General features: G+C 37.0%; 1 protein-coding gene across 4 annotated transcripts in view; it reads left to right on the top strand.

The window, feature by feature from the left end:
- Positions 1-27,094, top strand: part of Bap60 (Brahma-associated protein 60) — a 165,470-nt gene that overhangs the window by 80,133 nt on the left and 58,243 nt on the right. For all 4 annotated transcript variants that reach the window (XM_090372238.1, XM_090372219.1, XM_090372224.1 and 1 more), the window contains one exon: positions 11,087-11,248. In XM_090372238.1, the coding sequence (XP_090228364.1) occupies positions 11,087-11,248 (162 nt within the window). The remainder of the gene's footprint in view (positions 1-11,086; positions 11,249-27,094) is intronic.

Below are 27,094 nucleotides of genomic sequence, written 5' to 3'. Positions count from 1 at the left end.
TCCTGTGCTTGTACTCATTGAGATCCTGATTCTAGTCATAGTTTTCATAGCGTATTATGCATGGATACTGTTGTTTCTTGCACATCTCATAACGCTGCATGTTTAATTTGTGACAAAGCATGACTGAGTAACGTGATCCAACTTGATATATGATTGTAACAATACAAATACTTGTATTGTTGCAATCATACTATTCAACAAATGGCTACAATCAAATGAGTAATTAGGCTATTGGCCTAAGCTCTTCCAAACATTGATTCAGTAGAGTAAGCAGTAAGCGTGTGTATCCTATTTATCACTAATATTGATTCGCTAGAGTAGGTAGCGGGAATGAGCATAAATTATATCGTTCATGATTTCAGTTCTAGCTGTTCGAAATTTAGTAGGTGTCATCAAAGATGTAAACATCTTTCATGCATACAGGGTACACAGTTTTTTTTTTTTTTTTTGTCCTCCCCCAAATTACAAAAAAATAATTAAGGTAGTGCTAACGTTTCATGCATTTTTAATTCAACATTTAGGGTGTCAAAGTTCCAAGAGGTGGGGGAAGGAAAGGGAGAGATCAGTGTTCTGTGCACTCCAGAATGGAGCAGATGTCTCCAAGTGTCTGAAAATCCTCTTTGCCCTTGTCTGTTAATAGCTGCCTCCTCACCCTTCCTTCCACTTCTTTCCTTAGCGTTATATACCTGCTAACTTTTTTCTAAATTTCAGTCATTTATGCTGTTTTTCAAATATAGGCATAATTTTACTGTATATATATATTTAGGTAAATGATTAAAATATAGAAAAATAACCATTTATTTCCAACTTGTGGGTTTCTTTTTAAAATGATTGAAAAATATTTTTAAATAGATTTTAGGTTAATTCTTCCAGTTATTTATTCTTTGGAAAGATATTAGGAACATGCAGTTTATCTGAGAATTGATTTATTTTATGTGACTATTAGTTTCTTCAAATGCATCTGGTGTCCTAATTCCCTGAAATAAAAAATTCTTCTGTGCCAGATATGGAGAAAATTTAGAAGCAGTTTACAACTCTTCATATGGATGATATTACAGCTATTATTCCAATAGAAGATATTGCTGATACAAAGTTCTGTTTGATACAAGGTCAAAAGAACTTTGTATTACAATAAAATATCTGAAGTTCTTAGCAATTGTTCATTCTATACTACGAATGGAGCATCCTCTGTGCAGTTCTGTTGATAATATTTAATTGATAATATTTAATTCTGTTGATTATTTAATTTTATAATGGTAGTTATGAGATCTGCCTTAAACACGTCACAGGGTATCGTGACTCACACGGAAATAGCAGATGGCGATTTACGGGTGAGTCATGATTTAATCCGTTGTGGAACCTGTGGAATGTTTTCCAAGGTCGACCTGGTGACTAATCCTACCTCACCTGGGGATTCTTTTCTTTGTGATCGACGTAAGGAGTGCACCGATCTTAAATTACAATTTGGTGCACTGATGGAACAATTTGAGTCCCTGAAAAAACGAATGCTTGCCCTCGAAAATAATGCATCTGGGAGCTCGTCAGGGACTCAAAACTCCAGCAATCTACCAAGTGATGCACACCCGATTCGAGCCTCAAAACAGAAAAACCAAGTGCAAACTACTCTGGTTAAAAAGGACATTGTTTTATTAGGAGACTCCATTGTCAGGGAAACGGGGAATATTTTTTGTAATAAAGATAGGTGGAGCAGAACCAGGGTATGTCTGCCGGGAGCAACTATTGATGATGTCACCAACAGATTGTCAGATTTTAAAGGGGGTAAAGAAAATATTATTATTCATGTGGGGACAAATGATATTAAATGTACACGATCTGACGATTTCTTGGAAAAATACAGGACCATGCTGAGGAAATGTCGCCAGCTAGGCCATAATGTCTATGTGTCTGCAATTCTGCCCAGACACGATAGGAGGGATTATATGTTAAGAGCCTTGTGGATTAACTCAAGACTTGAAGGAATCTGCAAGGCTTTAGGGGGTAAATTTCTATCAGCATGGCCCACACTTGTAGGTAGAAGGAATTTGTTTTGTAGAGACGGGATACACTTAAACAAAGGTGGTGCAAAAGTTTTTGCCAGTATTATTGAGGATACCTTAAAGGTTCAGGGAAACTGCTAGTTAGGGGGGATGTGGATAATACTGACACGCATTTATCTGATAATATTGGTCAATGTAACTCTTGCACATACCTTAAGAGTTCTTATCTGTTACCCCAACTGGACGTATTATCTAGATGTTCTGGGGGCAAAGACGTTTCACGTGAGCGGGTAGCTAATATCAGGGAAGAGAGCCTAAAAAACTTCAAGGGTTGTGTTAGGGTTGTTAAATATACAAGAACAGTAAATCTTAATTGTTTATACAGTAACGTTAGAAGTGTCGTCAATAAAATGAGTGAATTCGAATTGCTGGTTAAAACAAGTAACGCGGACATAATAGGGCTTACAGAGACGTGGTGCCACCCGGAAATTGGGGATGATGAGTTTCAGTACGGCTTTATAATGTATTTAGGAAGGATAGGTTAGATAGAAGGGGTGGTGGGGTAATGCTTCTTATCAGAAGCAGCCTGAGTGCGACGATAGCTTTCCCGGATTCAGACATTTCACATGCTAGTATAGCGTCTGTATGGTGTGAGATAGTTGGAAACAAAGGCATAATGCGAGTAGGAGTAATCTACAGACCAGGTGATTGTGAAGATTATGACAAAAGCCTTACATGCAAATGGAATGGGCAAGTAAGCGTCAATGTCTTATTATGGGTGATTTCAATTTGCCTCTAATTGATTGGAGTAAATGGGAAGGAAACTCGACATGGGGAACAAAATTTTTAAATCAACTAGATGACTGTTATTTGTATCAACATGTCAGGGAAAGTACTAGAGAAAAGAATATCCTAGACCTCATCATCACACATGAATCAGATGACATAACAGGGCTGACAGTAGAGGAACCAGTAGCAGGAAGTGATCACGGAGTTCTATGGTGGATGATGACGAGAGAGGTAGCAGCAGTAAAAGGCAAAGGAATGGGTTTTAATTTCAGAAAAGGAAATTACGATGCCTTAAGGTACTACATGGCCTCTATTAACTGGGTAGATATTGCGCAGAGAATGAATACAATTGAACTGTGGTACGCTTTTAAAACATTAATCACAGATGCCTTGAATGCGTATATACCATTAAAAAAATACTCCAAGAGAAGGGTTCCAAGTTGGATGAATAGTGAAGTTGCCGCATTACTTGAGCAGAAAAAGGTGGCATGGAAAGGTTACAGAGCAATAAAAAGTACTGAAGCCTATAACAGCTACAAGGTGATGTGTAATAGAGCCACAGAAAAGGTTCGACAGGCAAAGGCAGTTTATGAGAAATCACTAGCAAACAGAGCAAAGAGGGGAGATAAAGAATTCTTCACATATATAAATGCCAAGAAGAGCAGGACAAACCAGATCGGACCTTTACGTAAGGGAAAGGGGATAGTAATAAATACACCAGCTGCCGTTGCAGATGAACTCAACAGTTATTTTGCATCGATATTTACAAATGAAAAGCCTTTTGTGGGAAAGGGAAACTGTGGGAGCGAAGTTAAAAAATATGTAATTAATGATATTGAAATTTCGCAAGATTATTTAATGAAAAAACTTTCGAGCCTACAGACCAGTAAGGCTCCTGGAGTTGATGGAATATACCCCATAATCTTAAGGGAGGCGGCAAGCGAGTGCATTGAACCATTGAGGCTAATTATGCGAGCATCACTAGACTCTGGGGAGATTCCCTTGGATTGGAAAAGTGCAAATGTATCTCCCATACATAAGGGTGGCTCTAAAAGTGAAGTTGGAAATTATCGACCTGTCAGTCTGACTTCAGTAGTAGGGAAAATCATGGAGGCAATGATCAAGGGTGGAATTCAGGATCATTTGGATCGAATTGAAATTCTCAAGGATACTCAGCATGGTTTTGTAAAGGGAAAATCATGTTTAACAAATCTGGTTCGCTATTTCGAAAGGGTCACTCACGAGCTGGATTTAGGGAATAATTTCGACATTGTTTATTTAGATTTCAGCAAAGCTTTTGACTCAGTCCCACATGAGCGGTTGCTTTATAAGCTGGAACAGGTTGGAATCACTAGGAAAATCCTTAGATGGATAGAAGGATGGCTTCAGGGCAGGAGGCAGAGAGTTGTGATAAATGGCTGTTCCTCAGATTGGGTTGATGTAAGAAGTGGGGTTCCACAAGGATCAGTATTAGGACCACTGTTGTTTTTAATTTTCATAAACGACATTGATGAAGGGATAGAGGGCGTGATGTCTAAATTTGCAGATGATGTTAAAATTGGTAGAGTAGTTAATGATCACTGTCAAGCTGAGCTTCTTCAGAGAGACCTAGATAGACTTCAGGAATGGTCAGAAAAATGGCAGCTATGCTTTAATCCACAAAGTGTAAGGTATTACACCTGGGAAACAGTAATCCCAAAAAAACTTATTCACTTGGTGGAGTTCAACTAAACCCAGTACTGGAGGAAAGGGACTTGGGTGTTACGATACAGTCAGACATGAAATTCTCTGAGCATTGTAAACAGGTTGCAAGGAAGGCCCATGGTGTCCTATCGATGATCTATCGAACTTTTGCAAGTAGAGATAGGGACGTGATAATCCCATTATATAAGGCTTATGTTAGACCACACTTGGAATACTGTGTTCAAGTATGGAGACCACACCTAAAGAAAGACATCGAGCTTCTTGAAAGGGTGCAAAGAAGGGTAACTCGCCTGGTGAGATCGGCAAAAGGGCATCCTTATGAAGAAAGACTTCGAATATGTGGGTTGCAGAGTTTGGAAACTAGACACTTTAGAGGAGATTTGATTGAGGTGTTTAAGGCTTTGAGAGGCATCAGTAAAATGAATGAGGACAAAATTTTCAAGATTATAAATGATGCTAGAACAAGGGGACATAAATTCAAGTTACGGGGGGAAATGTTTAGATTGGACTGCAGCAAGTTCTATTTTAGCCAGCGAGTTAAAAATTACTGGAATAAGTTGCCTTCATGGGTGGTAGAGGCTGACAGTTTGGGGAAATTCAAAGGTCATCTGGATAGTACTTTTGGGTAAGGAAAGCGCATAGGATGATAGGTTTAATTTCCTTTTTATTTATTTTTTTATTTTATTTTATTTTTTTTTTTATTTATTAATTATTATTATTTAGTTATTTATTATATTTATTTAGTTATTTATTTTATTTATTTATTTTTTTTTTGTTTTTATCATTTTGTTCGGATTTTTTTTTTTTTTTTTTGGCTGGTGCAGCATAAGCCATAGGCTTTCTTGTACCATGCGGCCGTTACTAATACTAATATCTTTGCGTGATGTTGCATCGTTAATTATCACCACTATCTGATTAGTTATTTAATTGTCAATTCCACTGAATGCTGAGGCCGTCTCATTATCTGTTACCAGTTCTAATGCTGCTGTCAGTTAAAATCTTTTCTGAATACAGGATTTATTATTATTTTATTGTTAGTAGTAATACTAGCATATGATACAAGGAAGCAAGCTTATACTCATCAGCCAAAAAGCAAACTACCCACCTGATTTGTCCACCCCATCTAATAATGTGTCTAATTCTTCTATAAATTTATTCAAGCTCTTCACTTCCACAACACCTGATATCAGTTTGTTCCACCAATCATTTACTCTCTGGCTGAAAGCAAATGTTTGCCCATCTGTTCTGTAGCCATCCTTTTTCAATTTACATTTACATTGCCTGAGAAAGAGTTAGAATACCATCATCATTAAGTTTACTCAATCTATTTAAAGTCTTAAACATCTCAATCAAGTCTCCTCACAAATGTGTGGTATCCAAGAGCTGCAATTTGTAGAACCAGTGTCTTGTGGTAAGAGTACCCTTTGTGTTCTTGTCTAATGTGATTTCTCTTCTCTGCACCTCTTCCAAGCAATCCACATTCTTCCTAAAATGAAGCTTCCAGACCTGTATGCAGTACTCAAGGAATGTGGCTTAACTATTGTGCCTTATAGAGCCAAATAATTGCCTCCTTAACTTGCTAACAAAATTCCTATTTATCGTTGACAAAACTCCATGAGGTGTCCTAGCAGCCCATCTGCACTGCTCAGAGAACTTCATGACTGCTTGCACAATTACTCAGATATTTTTTGTTCTCTACTGACTTAAGTTTAGTATTATATATCCTCGATTGGTAACATCATCAGTTAAGTTGATCCCACTGAAAGGAATTTAAAAACTGTCTAACACCACATAGTTGCCTTTATAAAAGCAAAATCCTTTCCCATTACTCTTGTCAATAGTTATATCCCTCAGTGTTTGTTTTTGTAAATGGCATTAATTAATCATTAACCATTTTACTTGAATTAATGCTATATATATTTTCACCCTCTTCCCCCACCAAATGAAAAAGGTCCTAGAATGCAAACATTTTTATGAGTAATATCTTGTAATTGAACAAAATGAAAACATTAAGTAATTTTAGAACATGAGATTAGCATTAAAATGTAATAATGCAAATAATTTTAATATACAATTTCTTTCATTTCATAATTACATGTATAATTTTCTTATTCTATTTCTATTGTGACATGCATTAATTATTCATTATTAAGTGTGTGGGATTTTCTGGATAATTGCCTTAAATTTTGTGACTTTATTAATATATCTTAAACAGCCACTAATATTTAGAAAAACTCACTTCCAATTCCAATTGATTTAATGCATTAAATAAGATGAAGTGGGAGATAAAAAAAATGAAATATGCCAAGTTGAACCCATTCACCCCTGAAGGTGCACTTTTAGGTAGGTACTGTGATTTTTTTAGAAGGCCATTTCATTCAATTGAAGATCAGTTTTGTTTAAATATTAGAAGCATTGGCTCCTTCTGATATATTTTTGATTATTATTATTAATGTGGAGAAATGCTCTGGAATGCTGTTCCAACTGAAAGACAGATATTGTTTTGTTATTTTACAATGGCACAAGTAGATTATAAAATTCTTGAAGAGGTTCAACCATACGATTCAGTAACATATTGTTATTGGTGCATGGTATCACAAACTCATCTAGTGTTTTGTCCTGACCTTCAAGCAAGAGGTTTTCGTGCAGAATGGAGCATTACTTCATATTGTTCCCCTAGTGACATAGTTCCCAAACACTGCCTAATTTCCCATGTTTCCAAGTACTTAGTCACCTTGCTCACCTGACCTCAGTCAGTAGAATTTTTGAATGTCGGATTATTGGAAGAACAAAGTATATAAGGACAGGACAACAAAGAAACCCTGGTAAACATTAAGGACAGTATAACAAGTCATGTTAGATATGTTCTGAAGTAATTGATATGAGAAACATTTAGCAATGTGGGTGTATGGTTCAGCTTATTGTTGATATTAATCCAAATCATATATAATTGAACAGTTTTATGAATGTAAAAAGTCTGATGTGGATGCTGTTTGCAATATGAATAAAATGTATAACTCCTTGGTGGCAGTTTACAGAACTAATTGTTTTTTCATGAAAAACAGTTAGTTCTGTAAACTACCACCATTCCTTTCTACATTCGTTGACTATTGTCCATTCTAAATTTCAGTTTGTGTGATTAGCCATTTTTAATATTAGACCTTCGAAAGAAAAGTTTAATTTAAACCATCCCACACGTATTGCCATAGCATTATTATTCAGCTTCTATTAAAGATATACAGTGGACCCTCACTTTACGTTTGGTTCACTGTACGATGAAATCACTTTATGATGGACTCTCCGTAATAAAATACTGCTGACAGGGCTAACCAGGTGGGTAAAGTGCCTGCCTGGCAACCCAAAGGTCGGGGGTTCGAATCCTCCCTCGGGCTTGGATCAGAGTAAAATGCAAAAACTTTGGGAGGTGCATTATGACCACAGAAGCAGATGCGCCAACAACTGACAAAAAAATAAATAAAATAAAATACCATTCACAATACATGTAGTAAGCACCAGTCATTATTATCACGTTTGTAAATTAAATTTTAATTCTATTAAATGGTGCTTCCAATAAACAAAAATAGGAGAAATATTATCCACAGGCTATAAAAGTAAAGATATGAAGCACAAATTTACTCATTATTACCTTACCAATTAACAAAATTAAATGATACGTGAAAATTGGAAGGATATTTTCCACAGGTTAGTAAAATAAAAATAAATTTACACTTACATGCATAGCTTAATACTGTAATATGTATGTACTGACTAATTGATATTTCTGTTCACTGACATTTGGGGGGGGGGGGTCTGTAAAATATAAAACGATAAAAAAGATAAGCAATCAATAACAAAACATGGCATGCATAAATTGCAACATGATAGGTGCAAGTGAAATACTGAGCAACAAGTTTATGAAGTTTAAAAAATAGGAATGAGAGAAGATTCTGAAAATTTATGTTTTTTATATGATTAAAGATTTCATGGAAGGGGAAACAATTCACCATAATACTGTAAAAACCCACAGAATTCCAGCTATCAGTATTATCACAAATGCTATAAGATCGAGTTTACTACCCATTCATAATTGATTGCACTAACAGAAAAGTGCAATATTCTGGAAACTGCAAATTGTTTTTATTGTTTTATGGTAATGACCTCCATAAATGCCACTGTTTTAAAATTGATTCTTATAATCAAACATATAACAATGAAAGTGCAGTGCATTTTAATGATTTGAATTGGTTTATTGAAATTTGATTGTATAAAGCAGCTGATTCTACTAACCAGTGGTCATGTTAACCACCTATTCATTTCACTTTATGATGGACTTATGATTATCTCTGACTGGACCACATGGTCCTTCCTCTTAGCCAATAGCAGCATTTGTAAAAGTGTTTGCCACATGTTTTGCTTTAATCAATTTTTCAATCAGTACGTACAATTTCTATTATTTAAATAATGGAAGCTATTTATCTCTCTTTTAGAGAGATAAATTTGATATGGCAAAAATTTCTCTCTTTTATATAGCAAAAATTTCAAATTCAGAGGTCTTGGAATGAACTAACAAAAAACAATGTGTTATTGGGTTCACATTACGATATTTTCACGTTACGATGGTGTCTCTGAAATGGATTAATATCATAAAGCAGAGGTCCACTGTATTTAAAAATGGTTAAATTTTAACATTAATTATGGTCACTTTCAATATTTGTTTTCTCAAAAAATATTTTAAAATATTCAACATTTGCAGTTGGAAATATATTGAAAAAAATAACATACACCACATTGGCTACTTAGGCACTCCAGAAATCATTCTAGACTGGTTATTACTCTCTATTGCTCATGTATATATATATATATTACTCAACTCCTGTTAAACATTTCTATACCTTAGTAGGTCATCTTATAAGATGAATGCTTTAATATAGGACCTTCTTCAACAAAATTGGTTATACCAAACTACCAATGAGAGTTACAAGACACTAATATATATATTCATTAATATATATACAAAGGGTACTAGGAAAGTTTTGCAATACAGCTTTGTTTATTTAATTTTTTCAAAGTAATTTCCTCTACATTCAATACACCTCTCCATCCTCCGAAACCAATCTTTAAACCAGTTTTGCCAAGTTTCACTAGGGAGTAAAGCACACTCATTGTCCCAAGCCCGTAGAAGGTCCTCATCACTGGAAAACCGCCTCCCTTTTAGCTTCATTTTCACATGCAGGAACAGTGCAAAGTCGCAGGGAGCAAGGTCTGGACTGTAGGGAGGGTGCTCGAGAAGTTTCAGTCCTGTCGTGGTCAAATATTCGGTGCAAGCTTTGGTGCGGTGAGCTGCAGCATTATCGTGATGGAGGTACCAGGTGTCCATTCTTGACTTTGGCCGCAGGTTCTTCATAGATCCAATGACTTTAGGCAGGCATTGTTCAGTATACCACTTAGCTGTGACTGTCTTCTGCGTGTCCAAAACGACACATTCCACAATTCCACTCGATTTGAAAAATACAGCTATCATTTTCTTCTTTACAGATCGGGATTTTCTGACAATTACGGGTGTGTCGTCATCATCAAAGACCCAAACTTTGTTTTGAGCCTTGGTCGGCAGATCGTAATAGTACAGTCAAGTCTCGTCACCTGTCACGATGTTGTTCACATACCGAGATTGTCCCTTATCAAACTTTTTTAACATCTCCCGGCACCAAGTCACACGTCGTGTCATCTGCTCTTCAGTCAGTTGATGCGGCACCCAGAGAGAACAAAGTTTCTTCACGTGCAAATGATCTTGCAGAATCGAACGAATTGCTGGTGCATTTAGGCCCAAAGTATCCTCTATCTGTTGGTAGGTCACTCGCCTGTTTTCATCAAGCATTTTCCTCACAGCAGTAACGTTTTCCTCCGTAACTGAAGTTCGTGGCCTTCCCGGCCTCTCGGAATCCTCCAGAGTGAAATTTCCCCTTTGGAATTCTCTATACCACCTGAATATCGTTGTACGATGTTGACAATCATCATCTAGTGCAAGAGTCATTTCTTCTAAGCACTGGTCTATGGTTAAACCACGCACGAAATTATACCGCAAAACTGTCCTTATCTCATTTCGTGACCACGATGCCATCGCAAGCACTTTACACTCTCACTACTAATGAATAACTGAGCCCATCGACTTGGCGCTGCGGCTACTATGCACGTATGAACATGTCTCAACATGCAGCAACAAGTAGCTTCCTGTGATTCATTGTTGCGTCATATTGCAAAACTTTCCTAGTACCCTTTGTATATATACATCAATATAGACATTAATATATAGATTCACACATAGTATATTAGAAGTTTCCGAAAGTTGGGGTTAAAAATAATCTTATTTTGGGATTATCTGGTGTGCTTTTCACTCCGGATGGTAAATTAACTCTATTTAAAATTTTTTTTTTTTTACTTGTTGCAACTAACATTTTATTTAAAAAATCATATGTAATAATTTATAACGTAATTATATAAGGATAATTAACAGGCTTAGTTAATTATTCTTAATTGGCAAATGATAATTTTAATTTTATAAATATTCATACCAAAATTTCTATTGATTTGTTTTTCAGCCTTTACAGTTCAAACTTGATCCTAGATTAGCTCGTTTACTTGGTATTCATACACAGACTCGCCCAATGATTATCGGTGCACTTTGGCAGTATATCAAGACTCATAAGCTACAGGATGCTCATGAAAGAGAGTACATTAATTGTGATAAATATCTGGAACAGGTAAGTTGTATATATTGTATTATTAAACTGCATTAACTTGTTACTTCAATAAGTATAAACTTAAAATAACAGTAAAATCAAAAACAATTTTTTTTTAAATTAAATCCATATATGCAGTGCTGTAGTCATAGAATTAGCAGAAGGTATACTGTATGAATGTTACGAAAAGCAAAGAGAGTATACATATTGATCAAATTCCAGAGTATACCCCTGCACGTGCATGCGTGCGTGCGTGTGTGTGCACACACAGTATATTTACTTACTTTTGTATATATATTAAAAATAATAAAACTGTAAGTATTGCCTAAGAATCAAATGCTAATAAATTTATTTTTTAATTTTCAGTAAATATTTTAATATTTGTTTTTTTCAAGTCTTTCAAAAACCAGAAGGTGTACCCTATTCACCTAAAAAATCCAGAGGGTATATGGCATATACCCTGCATATATGACAATTAAACTATTCCCTACATACTTTTATGATGATAAAAATAAATATATAACATTTAAAGAAGTAAGAGAAAAATGATTCACACATCACATGATGAGAGCAGTTTTGAAGAGTGATTATAGCAAAGAAGCTGAATGCAATTCTTTCAATTTATCAGAAAGCTGAAAGAATTGCTGGCAAATAGACTACAGAAAATCTGTGAAGGAAGAAAGGTAGTGTTATGTATGTATAAAATCCATAAAGCATGTTAGATAAATGTTTCCAAAATTTATTTTTCATATGATTTTTCCCATCTTCATTGAATAGAGACAAAAATAACTCAGTAAGAAACAGATACAAGAGTTGTAGCTGTTAGTTTGGCAACTTCAGTTTTAATGAATTTCATTTAAAATATAGAACTTGCATCAGAACAAGGCTATAAATCTGTTGCTTTGTTCAGTGGTTTGCTTTTATGTTAAACCAAGAATACGTGCTCATAGCCTTGCTGCTGTACAATTCCACAGTTTAAAACTATGAGGTCTGTTTGAACAGCCCTTAAAGAATGATATATTTTTTTTTTTCATGACATACCTTTTTTAATCATCTATATTTTGATGGTCCCTTTCAGAGTAGTCCCTATTTGATGAAATGCAGTTACTCCAACGCTTCTGCCATTTTTTGACATGCTCTTGAGAATTGCCTCTGACATCTTTACAACTGGAAACATTTTCCTTGCAGCTCCTTCTTTAACTTTTAAAATAAAAAAATCGCTGGGTGCAAAGTCAGGGCTGCAAGGCAGATGTAGAACACATTTGACATTAATACTGACTAAATACTCAACGACAGTATGAGCAATGTAGGATCTCACATTGTTGTGATGCAGCATCCACCCACCTGCGTGCAGTTGTGGTCGTTTGGCCACAACTGACATCGCACAATGTGCTGGTAAACCATTTATTGAATGTAAAAAAAGAGAGACCATAACCTTTCCTACCGAAGCCACAACTTTTGCTTTTTTCGGTTTTTGTGATGACATAGACTTTCAAACAGAGCTTTGTTTCTTATTCTCCAGGTTGAAATGATGAAACTGTGTCTCATCTGCCGTTATCGCCTTGTGCAGAACCTCACCATCTTCAGCAACCATCTGTTGCAGCTCCTGGCTAACCTCCATGTGAACTCGCTGTTGCTCAGGTGTGAGTTGTCTTGGAACCCAGCATGCGCAACACATGCCATGTGCAAATGGTCATGGAGAATACTGTCTATGCTTCATACTGATGTTCTCAGTGTCCAGCATCTCTGCCAGTTGCCTTTCTGTTATACAATGATCTTCTCTCATGATTGCAAGGTCAGAGTTTATGGTTTCTGTGGTGACCAGCAGTGGTAGGAGCTCCAGGATTGCTGATTTTTGTGATTCAATCACTTCCATCTTTAAACATTCTAAGCTTTAAACATTCCAAGCTATTCTATATGGAAACGTAGATTCACCATAAGCCTCTTGTAACATTTCGTGCTCTTCAGCTGATATTTTTTTTAGACGGAACTAAAATTTGAGAGCAGCATATGGTTCCTTGCGTGTCATATCCGTTGTTTTATAGGCAAAACTGAATAGGCATAAACTTGACTGACCGCCAGGGTCACACTGTGCACACGAATCAGCTGTGCAGCTGCTATGTGATGCAACTTGGTTTGGTCTTAAATTCTGCAGTCAGCTAGGAATAGCAAGCAGTATGGTTGTTCTTGAAAAATTATGATCATTCTTTATTGAACAGCCCTCATAATTCACTGATAGTTGAAGCTGACTGTTAGAACTCTTTGATGTCTGTTTCTTATTCGTTTTTTTGGCTATCCTCGACTTTCTTCCACCCACTTCATTACCCCCCTCCCACATGCTTTGGCATTTCGACCCAGTGAGTAAGCAGCAAAGCTCAGTTTGAAAGTCTATGTCATTACTAACATAAAAAAAAAAAAAAAAAAAACTTGTGAGCTTCTGCAGGAAAGATTATGGTGATCTCTTTTTTTTAGCATTCAAGGAATGGTTTACCAGCATGTTGTGCCACTCATACAACTATTATGGGACTTACTACAGAACAGTGCTGCACACTTTGCAGAACCACATTTGTCACAAATGACCACAACTGTACACAGGAGGGTGGATGCTGCACATTACTCATACTGTCATCAGCTGAGCCAGCATTAATGTCTAAATATGTTCCTCATCTGCCCTATAGCACTGACCTTGCACCCTGTGGTTTTTTAATTTACAAAATTAAAAAAGGAAGTTGCGAGAAAAATGTGTCCAGTTGTCAGAAGAAGTTATAAAGACATAAGAGGCAATTCTCAAACCCATATCAAAAAATGGCTTCCAGTCTTTTTGAAGAATGGCAGAAACGTATTTTATCAAATAAGGACTACTTTGAAAAGGACCATCGAAATATAGATGATTAATGACGGTATGTTGTGAAAAAAAAATTATCATCCTTTATTGAACAGCCTTCATATATTTATAGTGCGGAAATAGAAACTAAAGAAAAAAGATGCCACTCTAAAGAAGCACAAAAAAATATAGAATTCTAAACACAAAAAAATGTTATGGTTAAGTGTCCCAAAAAGTAGTTGTTGGGAAAGGCTGTCAAGTTTCTCATAGTAGATTGCTATCAAAGATTAATTACATAAAAATACTTTTACAAAATGGAACAAAGAAGATGAACTTTATTTCTTATCTAGCTCTGAGCTGCACGGCTAATTTTGGCTTTGGCTAATTTTTCCTTTGCTCCAAATAAATTTTTTTAAGTGGCTTCCTATAGTTCCTGCTTTACTTGTACTGTAGTCTGTAAAGCAAAAAGTGTAGTTAAAAAACTGGTAGATTTGATATTTATATCTAATCTTCTACCTTTATTAAATGCTCTTCCTAGACCTACAAAAACATTTTCTTCCTTTAGTCCTCACTGCACATTTGCCATTTTTTTTTAAAATTTAAATGAACATTTTTTAATAAACTTTTCATTCTTCTTAAAAGATTTCTCATGTTGATATGTTTTACTAAAATTTGAACAAGTAGGTTTCTAGGTACAGTTGAGCTTGGAATTATCCAAGCTCCGCCGTACCTGGAAGTTGAATGGGCATAAAAATCACTTCGAATTTTCCAGTGCTCCTCCTTCCATTTTACTAAGCATGTCAATTTATCTTAGCTTAAACCTTGCATAATAAGAATTTCATGAATGTAATCTTAAAAAACTTCAGAAAAGCACAAAAAAAAAAAAAAAAAAAAAAAAAAGCCATTTTATTGTAACTGTTCACCTTGTACAAGTGAACATTTGACCTGTCTTTGTTTCTTCACCTTCTTGAGTATAGAATGGTAATTAATCTAAAAATAGCTGTTTATATTGTAAAGTGGCTTCCAAACTATTGTTTATGGTGCTGATAAAAAATAAACATTTGGCTGCTAATTGCTGACATTTCTTGGGTGATAGACGACCAATATTAAATAGATACCAGCCTTCTTCACCCACTTTAATTGTGGAAAATTGGCCCTCTGAGTCTTTTCCATTCTGTGAATTCCACAATTCCATTACTATCTTCTCTTGGTTTTTCAGATAAGTGGACAGTGTGTTCTGCAGAATTCCATATTCTTTAGCGATGTCAGACTTTGTGTTCATTTCTTTTCTTCTTATTCACTTCTACTTTTTTTTTTTAGGCTTGTATATGTACCACATTTAAACATGTTTACCAGTAGCGCATTCAACTCCCGAGAATACTGTTATGACGATCACTAAAGCATAGAGGACATTGGCAATCATAGTAACAGTATTCTCCCAAGATAACAGTATTCTCCCAAGTTGACTCATGTTTGTTCTAAAGAAAAATTCATAATTAGGCAATTAAGAAGAACAGCAAAGCAAATTTCTCATGTAAAAACCACATGACCGACTTCAACAGGGTAAGCACAAACTTCAAATTAATGATAAATTTCTTTCGTTATGTGAAATAGGAGGTTCAAGGGGCAGAAGAATAATTAGAAATAACTAATATTTTGAATTAAGCAACTTTTAATTATCCAAGCTCCACTGTATGTTTTGTCACATTCTTTTTCAAGATCAAGAAATCCTAAATGCACTTTTTTTGTTTTATGTCTTTTCTGGCTGATCATTAAGCATGTGTCTATGAGAGCTCTGAATTTAAGATAGCCTGAGTTCATTTTTTTTGTGGGAATTCTGTCTTACAAAAAAAATTATAATAATTACAATGGTATCTTATTTATCTTTTTGTTTTCTACAATCCTAATTATAAGTAGCCTTAGATTAGTAATATAATATGAATAGACTGAATAGTTATTTAGTGCTTTTATTATTTATATTTTAGAAGTTTTACTTTTTTTTTTTTTTATTATTTAAATCCTATAATTTTTATGGTGCTTCAACTTAACATATTTTATTTTTATTTGTATATTAAAGTTATTATTTGTCCAGTACTTCTTTAGTTGTCACAAAAACCTTTTTATGGTATGCTTCTCTAGCACCCAAGGCCCATTTTTTTTAGCTAGAATATCCCCACAAAAAAGGCCTCCTTAGACAAGTGGTTAGGAGTGGGAGTGCAGTAGCACATGCTCTTTAAGTAGACCGAGGTTCAAGCCTCTGACTGCTAAACAGTTGATCTGCCAACCCACACTGGACCAGCGTGGCAGATTATGGTCCATTTCCCTCAACATGGTCGTTGAGGAGGCTTCCATCCTGCAATGGGTTGATAATGGATGCAGTTTACTTTTCTTTTCTTTTTTTTTTTTATCCCCACAATATTTGGAAAAAATACATCTGCTGTCTTTGCCACGTACATCTGTCCACATGTAATAACTAGGCTCCTAATGGATAGATTTTTGTGAAATTTTTTTTGCCCCTTTTAAAAAGATTTGTTGAGCCATCCCAAATTTCATTATAAATGAGACCAATAAAAATCTGTTAATTATTATTATTTCTTTATCCACTCACATGTAATAATTCAATTTCATGAGAATCATGAAATTTTATATTTTGCCCTTTTAGAACCTTCCCAAATTCCATTAAAAATTGAACCAATAGATCTGGCAATTATTATTTTTTTCATACGTATCGCATAGGCTATCCATGGCTATCATTTCTGTGTATCGTAGCTGAACCACTGGATATTATGTTTTTTGGCTGTGTGCTGGTTGTAGGGACGAATGTGGTGGATGCACAAAAATTAAATGTCCTCAGTGCATAGTTTTTTGCCAGTGTGTGGGTGCTCATGTTTTTATATATATATATACACTGGTGTTCGAATAAAGTACATCACCCCTTAAAATTGTAATTGTCGTCCTAATAACATAAGTATATGGCAATATTTCTTATAGATTGCATCAGATAAGATTGACATAATATCGCATAGGTGATGACGTAATATTATATCAGCTGTTACTTTCAGCTATATAAGCACACTCTGCAAGAGTTGCAGTCATTCCTTGCTTGTGTCAAGATGGCGAGTTATGTGCAGTTGACGCTACAAAGAAAGAATGCTATTGTTACTTTACGTGAGGAAGGATGTTCTTCCCATCGTATTGCTTATAGAGTGTCTTGTAATCAGTCTACTGAGTAGATTTCTTTCCAAACTCAAGAATACTGGTTCTGTTGATAGAAAAAAAGGAACAGGATGCAAACAAGTCTCTACGCCAAAACAGGACTGCATTTTGAAATGCTTATGCCTTAAAAACTGTAACGCTTCTTCATCTGAGCTGAAAACAGAATGGGAAGAACATACAGGATTGGTAGCAAGTGTAGTAACAGTCAGAAGATGCCTCTTCAAAAATGGACTTGTAACCCATTGTCCTAAGAAGAAGCCCCTCCTCACACAAAAAATGAAAGAGGCCCAATTAATTTGGTGTAAGGAGCATGTAAAATGAACCCCCGAGCAGTGGAAGTCAGTTATTTTCTTGGATGAGAAGAAATTCAACCTGCATGGCTCTGATGGAAGACAAACAATTCGCTGTAGACATGGTGAAGAATACTATCCAGACTGTATGGAATCTACACTAAAATTGTCTACCAGCCAAACGATATGGGGGTGCATTTCGTATTGCGGAGTAGGTCACCTGCAGTTCAAAAAAGATTCCGTAAATGCCAATGGATACCTGGCTATATTGGAAAGCAATTTGCTGCCAACCATTACACTCCATTTCACCTGCCAAGTAACTGCATCTTTCAGGACGACTCTGCTCCTTGTCATTGGGCGAAAAGTGTAAGTAGGCACTTGAGTAGTTACTTTAGCTTCATTTCTGCATTAGAGGTTCGACAGTAATGTGTTTACATTTGTTACAGATGAAAAAATGGTTTGAAGAACAGTCCATTACAACTCTTAGCTGGCCAGGAAAGAGCCCAGACCTGAATCCTATAGAGAACTGTTGGCATCGTGTGGAATCTGCAGTTACCAAAGCAACCAAAGACCCTTCGTGTGCTTCAGGAAGCCACAATTCATGTGTTGAACTATGAACTATCAGTTAATTATCTTCAGAAATTGATCTTGTCAATGCCTCAATGGTGTGCTGCTGTCATCAGGGCCAGAGGCGGTTCAACTAAATATTAGTTTGCACCTGTTGAACTTTTCATTTTGTTTTCCATTTAAAATGATAAAACGAAGCAAGTTAAGGGCTTTGGATAATATTTCAGCCATAATTGTCGTGCTCACCAAAACTGTTGTATAACAGTTACAAATTCTCATTTTGGAATATTTTGAGAACACTTGTCAAATATTACATAGCTTTGCCTTAACTATTAATAAATATCTTTTGTTTATATTTCTATTTGTGATGCTAGGTTATTAATGTAACATACCATCACGAAAAGGGGTTAGAAATGAGAAATTCCTAGGTGATACACTTTCTTTGAACACGTGTGCTTGCGTGCGTGTAAACCATAAATTATTACTATTTGGGTACATGACTGAGACGTAATGATTTTGACTACCTTATGCAATATAGAGCCATGCACTAAAGAGCTTATTTTTTATTATTATATATATATATATATATATTTTTTTTTTTTTTTTTTTTTACGATGGTTCAAGTAGTATGGACAGTTTGTAGTTAAATCGTGATTGGATGTTGACTAGTTGAGGCATGTGTTAAGATTTTTTGTTGAAGAGAGAGAGAGATGCAATTGCAGATGCATGAAAATTCATAAGAACAGTGCCCATGGAAGTGCTTTTTCTGTAGGGAAAACTCCACTATATATTTCTACATATAGTTGAGACTATATTTCTATATAGACCAATGAGCCAAAACATTATGACCACCCACCTAATATGATGTTGGTCCTCCATGTGCAGCCAAAACAGCTCATACCCGGCGAGGTATGAAAACTACACGATATCTAAATGTGTCTTGTGGTATCTGTTACCAACACGTAGCGTTAGGTCCTTGAGGTTGTCACAGACATTTTCTCTCAGATAGACCAGACAAGCTGTACTTGCTACCTGGGAGTCTAAAACGCTGATGGAACTGATATTCGGATGACACTCGAGTCAAGTGGACCCAATTTCGGCGAAGTCCGGACGGTCTGTGATAGCCAAATTCTCTGCTTGCGCCTTCACGATGGTGGGACAGTTAGTAATCCTAGGTATAACCTCCATGCTTAAGCACACGGTGGGTGACCACCCAGGTGTGAACCAATGTAACCAGGGGTCGAGGTGTGGTGCCCACACCACATGGCAGAATGCTGCCCCGCTGGGTTACCAGGCAGTACTAGATGATAGATGACTCTCATCAACCGGTGCAATACCACCACTCTGCTTATTGGAGGCTTGAAGTGGTGAAACCCATGTTTAGTCTCCAGAGCTAAGTTCAGGTCAACCCTTCCCCATCTCTTCCATCATGCAGTACAATTGATGCCTTTTGAGGTTATGATGAACATCGTGACGAGATCCAATCTCCCTTACATTTTGAGGGTACAGCTCTAAAACGGTTTTCGCAGGCCGGCCACTAGTTAGTACACCGGACCGAACCTATTGGTAACTCTCTAGAGGGCTCCCATATCAGCTAATTTTCCCATACCACTACTCTGCCAGATAGTGACTGAAGGGAGTCCGAGTAGTGTGTATGTGGGGGGGCATTGTCGAAGCCACATTATGTCAAGGATCTAGATATATTCTTACCATGCGTATGCCATATCCAAAAATTTCATTACTTCATACAGCATGTCCCACCCACTTTTTCTTACTTTTGAATACACTATGAATTGTCAAACTAATAGAGTAAGCTTATCTGTGAAAAGATCTAAACCTCCCAAACACTCCCTAATTCATTTCACAAATATATGGTCTCAATTCTAATCTCAACGATGTCCATTTCCACTTGCAGTCTGTCAAACCCCATGTACTTTTTCTGACAGAATCTCAGTTATCGGTTGATTCAACTACTGCTCATCTCAGTCAATTATTTGCTGTATGATTCCTTTCGCCTCAAAGGGGTACTTGTGCATATGTCCGTTCCGATATTCCCTGTCAGAGACTTTGGTAATTTGGAATAACCTTTTTTCGATCTTTTCTGGCTTAAAGTCTCTCTACCTCATTGTGTCAAATTCATCTGTTGTCTCTACCATTCTCCCAACTCCACTAATCACTTGGAGCTGTTTTACTTCCTCTCTTTGCAACTTGACTTTCTCCAGTCCATCTTTCCTAACAGTGAAGTAAATTTCCTTGGTGATTTTAATGTTCACAACTCCAGCTGGCTTCCATTTTCTAGTCACACCGATCCAGCTGGTTGAGATGCTGAGGTTTTGCAATCATTAATGCCCTTGCGCAGATTGTTCATTTACCTACAAGAATGCCGGACAATCCTAACCATACAGCTATCATGCTTGATCTTTTTTTTTTCTCACAACCCTTCTAAGTACACGGTCGAAGTGAGAGATCCTTTAGGCACCTCAGATCACAACTTGGTTAATGTCTCTTCTCCAATGTAGCCTTTATCTCATGGCTATTCCCAACCTCGTATTGTTTGGCATTACAAGAATGCAAAATGGGATGACCCGCAAGATTTCTTTTCTTCTATTCCTTGGTTGGATTACTGTTTCAAAACTTCTGATGTCAACGTTTGCTCAGATCACGTCAGTGAAATTATTCTGGCAGGAATGGAATCCTTTATCCCACACTCCACTTTAAAATCTCGTCCTTTATCTAAACCTTGGTTTTCAATAAATGTGCTAAGGCTGTTCAAGAAAAGAACGTTGCATATCGTAATTGGCTTGTTTCTAATCCTTCAGTTTCATTTTATGCCTACACCAAAGCTCGCAACAATTGTGAAGCAGTTATTAATCAGTCCAAACTACAGTTTAAACATGCTAAGAGTAGAAAACTTGCTTCTTGCCCTAATGGTAGCCGAGAATTTTGGTCTCTTGCCAAAACTATTGGCTGCAACTTTTGCCCACCTCTGCTCCTAGCTCTGTCCAAACCAGATGGTTCTGTTGTCACTTCAGCCAAGGATAAAGTTGACCTGCTAGCATCCCATTTTTCTTCCAACTCATGTATTAATGATCTTGGTAAAACCCCTCCCACTATTCCCAACACGCTCCATTCAATGCCTCCTGTGGTCTTCCATCAAAAGGATGTCAGATGGATTTTGACGAATCATGATGCTAAGAAAGCTCCATGTCCCGATGGTATATCTCCACTTGTTCTCAAAACCTGTGCTCCTGAACTTACTCCTATTCTTTGCCGCCTTTTTTCACTTTCTTATTCCAAAGGTGTTTTTCCTTCTGCGTATAAATATGCTCATATCCAGCCAGTTTCTAAAAAGGGTGACAAATCCCTCCCACCCAATTATCGTCCCATTGCAATTATTTCTGCTCTTTCTAAAGTAATGGAGAAATCAATTAACTGCCAACTCTTAAACTACCTAGAAACCTTCTGTCTGATCAATGATCGCCAGTATGGATTCCGTCAGTGTCGATCCACTGGTGATATTCTGGCTTATGTTACCCATTTATGGACTAATTCAATGGAAAGGTTCGGTGAAACACAAGTAGTTGCTCTTGACATCTCAAAGGCTTTCGATCGTGTTTGGCATAAAGGTCTTCTAAACAAGCTTCTATCTTATGGTTTGCCAACTGTTTTTTGTAATTGTTTATCCAGTTTTCTCTCTGATCGCTCACTGAGGGTGATGGTAGACTGCTCGCTGTCTTCTAACTACTCCACTAATGCTGGTGTCCGCCAAGGTTCAGTTCTTTCCCCCACTCTTTTCCTCTTGTATATTAATGACCTTCTTCTATTGACCGGAAATCCTATCCATAGTTTTGCTGATGATAGCACATTGCATTCGACTTTCCATTTTGAAAAACCTTGCCCTGCTAAATCAACTTCTCGAACATCTGCTACCAATTCCTGAGGTTATGCCGATCTCCAGGTAATTCTCCAGTGGGGCAAAGACAACTGAGTTGATTTCAATCCTTCTAAAACTCAGTCTTTTAATCTTACAAAAAGGATTCTTCTGCTCCTATGCTTATCTTTGGTGGCACTCCGATTTCTAGGCAAAATGATACCTCTCTTTTGGGGATTACTCTGACTTCTAATCCTTCTCGACACAAGCACATTACAAATATTGCTTCCTCTGCATCTAAAAAACTTGGTTTTCTCTTTTGCTCTCAGCATTACTTTTCTTCCAAACAGCTGAACAGCTGTTCACTCTGTACAAATCGCAAATCCACCCTATCATGGAATATTGTTCCCACAACTGGGGTGATGCCCCCAAAACCTTTCTCAGGCTTCTTGATTCCGTTCAGAAGAGGGTAGTTAGGTTATAATTAATGATTCACCTCTAACAGAGTCTCTCCACTCACTGTTCCATAGACGTATTGTTTCTGCTGCATGCCTCTTCTACAGATATTTCAATGGGCACTGTTCTTCTGAATTGGCTTCTATAATTCCCAATCTCTCTCTTTCAAAACAGTCCTAACACGTGCTGCCAACATCCATATACTGTCCAACTTCAAACTCGCAGAATCAACTTTTCATCTTCCTCGTTTATTCATTCAACTGCTGTTTTCTGGAGCAACCTTCCTTCATACATATTTCCTGAAAATTACAGGCTACAGAAGTTCAAGTGCAGTGTTAACAAATGTCTTCTTTCGCCTTCTCAACCTCCAACCCAAGCACGGTACTAAGTACTATAGGTTCTAATACCTCTCGTTTTTGGGGTTTACATAAAAAAAATACACATAACCAGTAGATCCTTTAAATCCTATAAGGTCCATGGTTGAGATGCTGCAGATCAGAGTTGCTATCCAACACAAACTACGTATGCTTGATTGGATTGATGTCTGGGGAATTTGGAGGCCAGGGCCATACCTGGAATTTCTCCTCATGTTCCGCAAACAATCCGGGAGGTGTGGCATGGCACATTATCCTGCTGAAAGATGGCACCGCCAGAGGAGAAGACTTGCCACGAAAGGGTGTACCTGGTCAGCAATGATGTTTAGGTAGGAGGTAGACATCAGAGTGCCTGGCACATGGATGACTGGACCCAGGGTATTCCAGCAGAACATCACCCAACGCATGACACCGCTGCCACCGGCTTGTTTTCATCGCACGGTGCATTCGGGTGCCATCACTTCCCCAGGTAAATGATGCATGCGTACCCAGCCATCCACATGGTGCAACAGGAAATGTGATTCATTGGACCAGACGACCTCCTTCCAATCACTCAAGGTCCAGTTTCGATGCTCGCTTCTCCATTGTAGCGCTGTTGCCAGTGAACCATGGTTAGCTTGGGCACTCAGTGCGACCTGTGGATATGCAGCCCCAATTTCAGCAGGGTTCTATGTACTGTGTATTGTGATACATTACTCCCGTCACCAGCATTCCAATTACCGGCTAGTTGCGCCACAGCTGCCGTTCTGTTGCCACATATCATCTGGGAGATCCTTCGCTCACCTCGAGCATTGATGAGCCGTGGTCATCCAACACCTCGCTGGCAATTCGTGGGTTTTCCCTCCTAGGGCCAATTTCAGTAGGTGGTACTAACCACGGCTGACCATGAGCACCCCACCAGCCGTACCGTTTCAGATATGCTCTGACCCAGTCATCTGGCCATTACAATTTGGCCTTTGTCAAACTCGCTCAAGTCTGCTGCCTTTCCTCTCTGAAAAATAAGAGTAACACTGATTAATGTAGCTCAGTATCAGGTGGTTTTTATACTGTGTCCCGACCTGCAAATGCACCATAGTTCGCCTGCAGTTGCTTGAATTTGCATAACAACTCTCTGATCATAATGTTTTGGCTCATCGGTGTATAGGGGAGAGATATTGTAAGTAATCAGTCATTAATTAACATGATTGCCCTCTTTAGATTAGAATTTAGGAGTTTAAAGAAACTTTCTTGAGGATTCCACCCTAAATGTGGGAATAGTATTTCATGCTAGAGAAGATTTATGGTTATGATTAATATAGTCAGTAGCTGCTTATAAAAAAAAATGGTAACACTTAGAGAAAAAGTGAGAGCCTAATTTTTTTTCAATGCAGAGGATGCAATATTTGTAATGGTGCTTACACTAAGAAAGGATAGATGTAGGGGCTATTTCCAGTAAAGTTAAATGATAGTGTCTAGAAATTTGAGTTGTCAAAGATAACGTTGTGAGAGCAGCCGAATTTTTTTGCAAGAATAAGACAGGACTGAGTTTCTGAAGAATTGGAATTAACCAAATTTCTCTCCACTGAGTATATCCAGGTAATAATCTAATGGACCCATTATATTATTACCTGAATTTAGCATTTAAGAAACTAGTGGTAGGTATTTGAGAAGTTGTAGTGGTTTGTGCAGAGCAGGGTTTCTCCCAGTGTTAGGTGGAATGTAGTGTATGTACTATCATCAAAATATGGGTAGGATTTTCAGTCAGTGGAAGATGATCATTAATATACAGATGGAAAAGAGTGGGTGAAAGAACAACTTTAGAATACCAGCATTAATTTAAAATTTAGATGACCTCTATTAACTGCCATCCACAGAAAGAATAAAGAAGAAAACTGGCTGCCCATTTACAAAAAAATATAAAATAGACCATTAGATAGAAGCTTGTTTTAAAGACCTTTTTGCTATGCATAATCAAAGGCTTTAGAAACGTTGAGAGCAACTGCTTAAATTTCTCTGAACTTTTCCATCAAATTCATTCAGACATGAGTAAGAAAAACCCAAAAATATCACTGGTGGATTGGTACTGATGTACTGTTTATTGGACAAAAAGTTTCAAGGATTTGTGAGTTGATAGTTAATAGATTACTCCATTACTTTGGAAAGAGTTGAGCTAAGTGTAATGGGAAAGTAATTGAAAAGGAGGATTGACAACCACTCTTTAAATGTTCCATGAATGTATTGTCTTTTAATTCCAAATGCGACTTAAGTGACAAAAGTTAGGGACCCATTAGATTAGACAAAGAATGAGTTTTGTTTAGGATGGAATGAGAGATGAAGGATTTTATCCCTACAAGAATAATTTCAGTGAAACAGTCTGAGCAAATATTATGATCAGAAGATGTAAAACAGTAGCCTCAACCAAAGAAATGAGGAATAAAAATTTTATGGATCATCGCATTTCTCACTCTTATAATACCAGACAAAATAAGGCTGAGAATAACCGTGGCTCCATTTTAGAAGAGACCATCACTGAGTTGGGTTCTGAGGTATTCAGAGGACAACTAACGGTTATTTTGGGTATTTTGAAGGATTGTTGGTGAGGATAAGATCAACAGAGTTAGGCAGATAGTTAGGATTGTATGTTATTCTAGTAGATAAGTGAACAAATTGTGAGAGGTAAATTTAAGAGAGGTGAATTAAAGAAAGTCAGTCAAAAAGTTCACCGGAATTTTTGACTTTCGTTAAACAACTCCATCTGGGATAGAAGCAACAAATTAATTTGACAGAATGGGATAAAGAGATTTTATGCCAGAGATATCAAAAAAAGGAGAATAGGAAGTTCTCTGACATCAAATATCAGTGTGAACATATGCACAAGTCCCACATTTAAAGCATAAGGAATCATAGAGAGAATAATTGAGATGGGTGAGATCAGTGGTAGCTGAAGAAACTAGTACTCAAAGTTTTGTCAGAAAAAGTATGTGGAATTTGGCAAATCATAGATTGATGTCATTGATACAACTGAGACATTGCATATTTGTGAAATGGCTTAGAAAGTTTTTGTGAGATTTTGATCTTTTTCACAGATAAATTTACTCCATTATTTTGACTATTCATGATAAAGTGATATAGATGAAATAAGAGGCAAAAGTTGGGGATGGGGGGAATTTCATTTCATTTTTACTTAGTATCGGAAAGTGTATCAAATCCACGTGTTTACCATTCGTAAATAGCCGCCATTGTTACGCGATACAAAATATCTCGAAATAGATAGCATAAGCTTAATATAGTATAGTATAGTACATAATATTGTCAATTAATCAGATAATTAATCTTGTTGAACTTCATTGTCAATTAAATTGTACTTTGAACTATACATATAACGACTTGGGTTACGTAACATAAATAATTAGTAAAAAATAAATAATTAATACTTAACTTGATACGGAAGTTATATAAAGGGATTTCGTAGATAACACTCAATACTGAAACATAAATATAGCGTTATAACTGTATTGAGATATAAGTTTAGGGTTTTAATTTTGTACTGAAATTGAAATTTTATTGAAATTAAATTGAAATCATGACTCTGACCAGAGCAGCAAAGAAAAGGCTCAAGCTAATGGGAGTGCTGTGGCTCAGGGGAGAACTGAGGGAGGCAGTTGCCCTCTGAATCACAGCCTATTAAAATGCACTACTTGCTTGATGTTTGTGGAGAAGTCAGGTACGGGACATGATACTGCCATGGGGGATGTCTTTGTGTGTACGCGATACAAGGAGTGTAAGGAAATCAGGCAACAACTCAGCATTGTTATGGGCCTATATGAGAGCTTGAAGGACAGGGTGGATGCCCTCGAAGGATTAAAAGTGAGGGCCCATCAAGCTCTCAGCTGCCCACACCAATGTCAGAGCTTGCACTTGGTCATCACGCAACACAGCGGCAGCCCCCAAGGCAGAATGCGCTGGTCCCAAAGGAACTAGTAGTTGTTGTCTATTGTCAGGGAAACGGGAAACATGCTTTGTAAAAAGGATAGGTGGAGCAGGACCAGGGTATGTCTGCTAGGGGCAAAGGTTGATGATGTTGTAGAGCGGATATCATCTTTTAAGGGCACAAAAGGTGATATAGTTGTACACGTTGGCACTAATGATATTAAGAGAAGGAGACCGGCAGAATTACTTAAGAAGTACAGGTCACTGTTGAAAAAAAGCCGTGAATTAGGGTTGAATTTCAAAGTGTCTGCAATTCTGCCCAGACACGATAGGAGGGAGTATATGATGAGAGCCCTGTCG

Source organism: Mastigoproctus giganteus, chromosome 1, assembly GCF_048544385.1.
Source record: "Mastigoproctus giganteus isolate SK-2022 chromosome 1, ASM4854438v1, whole genome shotgun sequence".
Taxonomy (NCBI): Eukaryota; Metazoa; Arthropoda; class Arachnida; order Uropygi; family Thelyphonidae; genus Mastigoproctus; species Mastigoproctus giganteus.
Note: the sequence above shows the minus strand (reverse complement) of the source record. Positions and strands in the feature narration are given on the sequence as shown.